The sequence below is a fragment of the Parasteatoda tepidariorum genome, chromosome 9 (assembly GCF_043381705.1).
Source record: "Parasteatoda tepidariorum isolate YZ-2023 chromosome 9, CAS_Ptep_4.0, whole genome shotgun sequence".
Classification (NCBI taxonomy): Eukaryota; Metazoa; Arthropoda; class Arachnida; order Araneae; family Theridiidae; genus Parasteatoda; species Parasteatoda tepidariorum.
In genome coordinates, this window is record NC_092212.1 from 60,094,528 (window position 1) to 60,102,503 (window position 7,976).

Genomic DNA, 7,976 nt, shown 5'->3' on the forward strand with positions numbered 1-7,976 from the left:
AATTTGTAATAAAAAGTTTCTCCCGTGGTGTAATGTTCTCTTTGGCAGCTATGAACATGTACTCAAAATGTGGACGTAAACAACTTATGGATAAAAATAAATTATGTGTTCTATCATTTAAAGAGGAAAGGCTTACCTTTCAATCCTTGATGACTGCAAAGGAAAAAGTCTGAATGCACTGGATGGACAATGCCAGTGTCCACAACAGTTCCAGGTGGTACATTTCCTTCCTTCCCGACTCCATCTTTGAAATCTTCTGGCCTGAAACGGACATGATGTCGCTTTTGAACTGTGATAAACGTAATAGCTGGTTGATACCCCTCTTGTATTTCGACGCAAGCTTCTCGAATAGCATTTACTTCTTTTTTCTTAATGTCTTGAAACTGGGTATCACTAACGCCATCTCTGAAAAAAATTATTTTCTCAGGCTTTTGTCCTTTTGTGTGAGCGTAAAAAGCTTTCAGCAAAGTTTTTACCATATCCTTCAGCTCAAGAATATTCTCGACCGATTTCTTTTTCAATTTTTCATTCTTCTGCAATCTGCATATGACAGCAAAACGCGACAACAGCATATCAAGACTTGCCGTTAACGATGCTACGGATACTCCAGTTTTATCTGTAATGCCGGCATGGCAAACATCAGCACCCATTATAATAACAGGCTTAGCCATTATTTGTGGGATTTCCCTTTGCGTTAAAATGTGATTAATTCCTCCCATTTTCGCATTGATTTTTATGCACAGGTTACTCAAAACGGAAGCATTGCACTTCTTTGCATTGTTGCTATCTATGCATTGTGTTAGAAGACCAAGTTCGATTTCAGCCACTTGTTTTACGTTATTGTATAAAAATTTATCTTTATTTGGAATCAGCACAACCGTTAATTGAACCCGCTTTCTCTGGAGGCATTTTAATTCTTCCTTGGCATTGTGTATTTTTTCATAATCATCATAACCACGTAATATTTTAATTGAATCGGGATTTCCCATATTCAAACCAGCGTTTTTACCTATTATCTTCAATTCTTGCGAAAAACGTTCTAAATCTCTATAGCCACACCATTTCTCCGGTGCTAAGCTGAGTAAGGCCCAAGTAGATATATGTGCTCCATCATAGAATTCCAGGCCTTTAATGTTCCAAGATCCCGTGGCCGGTTTAACAGTTCTATTTTTGTTATAATTAAGCGTAGGAGCCTCCAGTACACGCCCATTTACACTAATGGCTTTGTCCTCTACTTTAACACCAAAGTTATTCAAATATTTATCATTATTATAATCAGCCCATCTATTTCTTATGTCTGATATCTTATTAAATTTTTTCACGGGTGGATCAGCAGTATATTGAATCATTTGTCTCTTATCTTCAATAGATAATTCCTTTTTACTGTGTTCTCCTTCAGGAATAATGCATAGCTCCAAAGGTAAATATATTCTTCTCTTTTTAGGCTTTACTTGTACACAAGGCAGATGAGGATATGCCAAGTTGATATTATGTGTATCACGAAAGTATTGTAAGACTGAAACAATTTCCGTTCCACCAGATTTTGTTTCGATTTCAAATTTTAAACTTCGAGCGCTTTGCATAGTCACATCAATGATGCAACGTCTAGCTTTATAGCCCAGATGACCAGTTTCGATTTTCACATTTTTCAATTCGCCAGCCAATCTTTCAATTGCTGTTTCTGATAATTCATGTCTGATGTCGTAGGATTTGCCAACGTATTCTATCAAATTTTGTTTGTTGAAAAACGTTGTAGCACTTGTGTTCAAATTGACAGTCAGGTTCCATTGTCCCAAACGTGTACTTTGGTGATAACCAAACCAAATTTGAATGCCTCCACTAAGAGGGTGCATTCCTCCAATATCAGGATGGTAAAAATTTCGTCCGATTGGAACGTACCTTAAGGAAGGCGTATGTCGGAATACAGTTTCAAGAGCAACCAGTGCTTCTTGGACGTCGTCAACATCGGACAACTTCCCTTGATAAAGTTCATGCAAAACAGATAAGTTTATGGCGCAGCTGTTTTCTTCCATACCATTTTTCTTTTGAACTGGATTCATTACAACTAAAAAACCTCTCTTCTCCTCAGGGTTTTTGTTTTCGTTTTCCAGGAAAACTTTTGTTTCATATGGAAATTTCACTTGTAAGGGAGATGGAGCGTATAAATTATATTTACCGTCATAAACAGCATAAGAATTGCGGAGATGAGTATTGTTAGCCAACATGTTTTCAATAACCTCACGATTGAGTCTTGTATTCTTGACACCATATTTTTTATTTTTTTCAGTTTCATCATCCAAATCGGTTGCTTCATCAATTTTCCATTTAATTATTTTCACATCATAATGAAATATCTTTCCATCGGGCAGTAAAGAAATCGTGTACAAATTAGAAACCAATCTGATTCTTCTTCCCAGAATACCAGGAGGTAGTTTGGGTGGTAGTCCCCTGGTAATTTGCCTCCCGTTGGAAATGTCATCCCTGGATTTTTCATCATTAGTGGCATCAGCAGTTTCTGATTGGGCTGCTGATATCGTAGAAGACCTAGGAACTGTAACATTACCTGAGGTCTTTGTTGAAACGGGAACTTCAACAACGCCTTTTGATGAAGAAGTTCTCAAATTATCGTCAGCTTGCCTTTCATTTTTCTTTGAACTAGATATTTTAGTATCATTATTCAAATCAGCTGGTTGTCTGGTGTTTTTATCATTAGGTTTGGGAGAATGACCTGGAAAGTAAATTTTGATTAATTTGTGTCAAAATTCATAAAGTGCTACATAAAAACTTAAAAATAAATATATATATTTTTAAACTGCAGTCCCTGACAAATTATTACAAGCACTATAAGATTCCATCTAAAATCTTAATTATTAGATGATACTATATATCTTTATTGTTTTTTACGCGACTGAAACCGGTTTGGACTAGTTCACGTTCGAGTATCAATTGGTTAAATTAGACGATTTATAATATAAATTAGACGATATCTTAAAAGCACACAACTAAAACTAACAAAAAAGCACACAACTAAAACAAATATATGAGAGCGCTATGCTATTTATAAAATAATTTCAGCAAAACACAAATACATTTTGATAATAGTGTACTCTTTCAAGTTACTTGCATTCAAATCCAGAATCTATATATATATTTCTCTTGCACGGTGACAAAAAAAAGCCTCATTACAGCTCCCTGAATGGCAACACTAGAAAATCGATCAATGATTGCCGCTAAAAATGTCACATGCCAGATCTAGCTGAGGTGGCTCAACATATAGATTTTTAAAAACGGAAACTGAAATAACCTTAATCTAGGCAGAAGTGAGTAGTCCTTGTCGATAGATCTCTATTTCAGTATTTTGTCGAAAGCGCTTTTTTTTCACGAATTTATTTGAAGATTTTTGATTTATATCACGAATTTATTTGTTTTATTTTTGTTATTAGTTATTCATTGAAAAATGAGTCTCAGTCGTGCTGTTACGCTATAAGATTTTATTCTATAGCACATTTCTAATAGGTTTAACGAATTACATGTCATTTATTTGAATTCAAATTTATTTTAATGACTTAGTATTTACTAAAAAGATGTAATTTTTTTTTAAGAAAAAGTTGTTATATGGATTTGAATGATTGTTTTGAATTCTTAGAATTTTGTGTATTTGCAATGTACCTAAGTTAGTAGCAAGCGAAGCGAGCTTGGTTTGCGAAGCCAACCATATAAGATTGCGTAGCAATCTTCGAGGGTTGGCGAGCAGGGGGCGCAGCCCACTAGTATTATATGATATTTCAAAAGTGCTTAGTAATGAAATCAAGTTTGATAAAAATGGATTTGTACCTGATATAAGTTAATAATTTAAAAAAAAAAAAAAAGTTTTGTTGCACATATAATTTTATATTTTCCATAAATATATACGTGTCCTCAAATTGCATAATTTTTCCAGGTTTACACCGCTGATTTGTCTTCAAATCATGGTTTAAAAATTTGGTCACCTTACCTAAATTAATGCTGCGAGCTACGAGCACTTTTCACCACAGGCACCGATGCCTTTAACTCTTACATTTCAGGATTCATGTTTCGAAAATTATCCATTTTTGGATTTAGTATCAATGAGAACTTATGTTCGTAATGTTTTGAACTACAGCATATTTTAATATATAAGTTTTTAGCCAATTATATTATAAGTCAAAAATTAAGTTATTATAGACTATAAGTTTTTAGCCCATTCGACAGAGAATTAATTTTCATAAGATTTGTGCCGGGTCCTTTATTGAATCTGGCTCCTATTGCCTTTTAAGTCCCAATTTAATTATTTTTAGTAACAATTTTATCGTTGCTACAATTTGTAAATTTATGCTTGTTTTAACATTAGCCTATGAAAAGTCTCGAAAAGTGGCTTATATAAGTAGAACACCTATGCAGAGTAGTCACATTTGAGAAAATTTTTAAAAACTGGTAAAAAGATGCAGGGAATAATACGTTCCATCTAATTACTATCTTTCAACAATATTTGTAAACTAAATATATGTTTTACAACTGATTTCCTAAAATTGAAGAGGAATTAAAGGTTTTTAAATTTACGATCATCTTATTAATTAAAATATTTGCCACCAGTTCTTAACTTTTTTCCATACTGGGGACACCTTGCAATTATGAAGAAAGTAGTATTACATAGTTGTATATGCAATGTTGATATTTCTTTATTTTGCCATTTCATTTTTATTGAAAGCATTGTGATTTGTTTTCAGATATAAATATAAATGTTTATATTATATTAATATTATAGCAGAAACAATATTTTCATAAAATAATAATACATTTATAGTTTTAATTTAAAAATTTTTATAATAAATTTGTAAATTATTATAAATTTATGTAATATTAATTGTAAATAATATTATTATTAGCATTATTATTAATATATATGTATATATTTATAATATTATAATTAATATTTATATAGTAGACAAATGAAATGGCAATATGAATCGTAATAATGGAAGAATTGTGCTACCACTTTTTTAGAAAAAAGAACCATAATTATATAAAAATGCTGAATAGTTATATAAATTTCTAATAAAATAGTTTCCTTCGTTTAAACTGTTAAATACACTATATCTACATACTTGATGCCTGCAGATATGAAGGGTGGCCAACAGGATAGTTTTGATTCATTCCTAAAAAGTTAAAAGAAAAAATTAACAAAGCATTAATTTTTTTCCTTCAAATTTTAATATAAGGGAAAGAAATGTGTCTAACTCTTCCGTTTTCAGCTTTGAAAACAGTAAAATATTAGTGACTGCTCAACTGCAATTGTTATTTTTGAAAACTGAATAATTAATACTTTCATAATAATAATTTAATTTAAAAGAATTAAGAACATTTTCATACCTTTGCGATTTGTTTTAGCCATATTATTTTCTTGCTTGTAATTCGTAGTGTCAACCTTTAATAGAAAAATAGAATAAAATAAATGATTGATAAACATAATTTAACATAATCTACGCGAACTCTTAGCGTATATAGCGTTTTTAAACTTGTACACTTTGACAAAAAATAGTCTAAAAATGTCATTTAAAAAAATATCAGTAGCTCTAGGAGCCAAACTAATTTCAGTAACACTTGAGTTAGGCAATATCAAGTATGTATTTGTATAAATACAAAAAAAAAAAAAAAAAAAAAAAAAAAAAAAAAAAAAAAAAAAATTGTTCTCCCAGAGTGTTTTTTTTTTGTGAATCGTCATTCTTAATGTCTGTTTAAACAAATTGAATGCATTTTTTTTTAGAATCCCAAGTATAAGAAATATTTTTAATGGAGTAATAAACGTCAACTTATAAACTTGAGCATATTATGGAATTGTATACGTTAAATGCAATCTATTTATAAATGGAATACCAACAATCACCATCATAATGAAATTAATAAATAAAAAAAACAATCTTTTTTTTTTTATTACAGAAAGAATTTTTTCAACTCTTTAGGTAAGAGAGAATATTCATGAATTAATTTTCATCATGAATTAATAAATTAATCATGAATTAATAAATTAATTTTCATCATAGTTTCGTAATTCATCGTAATTTTTATTATTACATTATCCCAATGATATGAATTTGTTTAAACATTCGTTTTGGAATATCAAGCAAAAAATGTTAAAACAAATTATGTAGAATTGGTTATAAAATTCTAAATATTATACGGAAAAATTCAACTAAATATACATATTAACTTCACCATTAAAGTTAAATAAAACTTATAATTAATATCATAAATTAATATCATATTTTAAATTAAACTTCTCAACTTATAAAATCTTGATTTAATCATGTAATGATAATTTGGTGAAATAAATGTATTTAAAGACATTGTCAAACATTTGTTGAAAAGATGAATTTTATTAGTTGAAATTATGAATTTTATTTTTTATAACATTGAATTTTATTTTTTAAAATACTAAAATATGACTTTAAAGGGAAAATAACAAAAATAAAGGAACTAAATTTAGATTAATACATTACAAATTTTATGATGCGTTTTTTTTTAAAAATAGAGCTTGTATTTAAAGAAATTGGTAACGAATGTCACAAAACATTAAAATAATTTAACGTTCAACATCACTTTTTAAAAGCATTAAAGTTAAAATTAAATTTTATAAATCCTTATGTTTAGCTCTTGCATAAATTCAATGATTACAGATTTAAGTTAAAAATTCATATCCTTTGCTAAAGTTCGAAACAACCGCTTAACCTTTTGACGCAGAATTTATATTAGACATCTTTTTCAAACCTTTTTCATTATTTTGTATTAATTTAGGTCAAAATAAAAGAAAAATATTGTAATTAGCATTTTAATAATTTATGGTTAGAAATACTACATGAAACACCGATGACTTTTTTTTTGTTAAAGATAAAATCTTCCAAACACGGCTCACATCTAAACAATATACATATACTTTTTTAATTTGCTTTTATTTGCAGTTATTTCAATCTAAGAGAAACAGTCATTCGTCATTGAAATTTCTTTAATTTGCAAAATCGATTATTGATGAATTTTTGAATATGAATGACATTTTTTTCAATTATATTTTTTGAATTTTATTTTTAATGCAAGCATTATTCAGATCATTTAACAGAATTTTTTAGTAACTATCAGACTGTTTTTTTTTTCATATTTTAAAAATATACCAAAATAAAACCATCCCTGTATTTAAAGAGTCAGAAAAAATGTAAATAAAAGTGACAACGGTGTCCTATTTGCGTCAACGGGTTAAGTAAATAAAATTGTTAATTTAAAACAAATTGGCTCAAACAGATGTAATTAAAGTGTCAGAAAAAATATAAATAAAAGGGACACCGGTGTCCTATTTGCGTCAACGGGTTAAGTAAATAAAAATGGTAATTTAAAACACATTGGCTTAAACAGATGTAATTAGAGTGCCAGAAAAATAAAAGGGACACAAGTGTCCTATTTGCGTCAACGGGTTTAGTAAATAAAAATTTTCTAAAACACATTGGCTCAAACTGAAACATAATAAACTAAAATACTTACTGCGTAAGAAAAACTCTGTCAGACGGTTATCCTTTATATTTTTACAGAAGAAAAGGTTACGCTCATTAAAATTGTACCGACTGGGAACCACGAAATCAATATTACTTCGTTTCTCAAACATTCCAAATGAAATCAAATCTTTATCTCTGTTAAAAGAACTGATACAATCGAGATTTTATAGAAAGAAGAAAACGGAAAGCGAAACTAATGATGAAATAACGGAAACTGAAACCGAAATATGAAAATGCCATGTTAATAATGCGTGATAGGTGGATAACAGAATGACGTCAAAGGCGTGTGACTTCGGAGGAGTTGACGGAATTGTCTGTGAATTTATTTTTGTGGTCGTGCACGGATGAGTAAAATTCAGGTTCAAGTTCTTGTACTATTCATTAATAGCTGCGAATTCTCCAAGTATATATATATATATA

The 7,976-nt window shown here is 29.5% G+C and overlaps 1 protein-coding gene across 1 annotated transcript; it reads right to left on the bottom strand.

The window, feature by feature from the left end:
- Positions 1-136: 136 nt before the first annotated feature.
- Positions 137-7,744, bottom strand: LOC107438076 (protein argonaute-4; the record flags this gene model as incomplete). Its single annotated transcript, XM_043052487.2, is given in 4 exon segments — positions 137-2,728; positions 5,124-5,174; positions 5,389-5,443; positions 7,546-7,744. Coding segments are annotated over 3 exon segments (2,665 nt in total), but the record flags the coding sequence as incomplete, so codon positions are not given.
- Between the last annotated feature and the right edge of the window lie 232 nt (positions 7,745-7,976).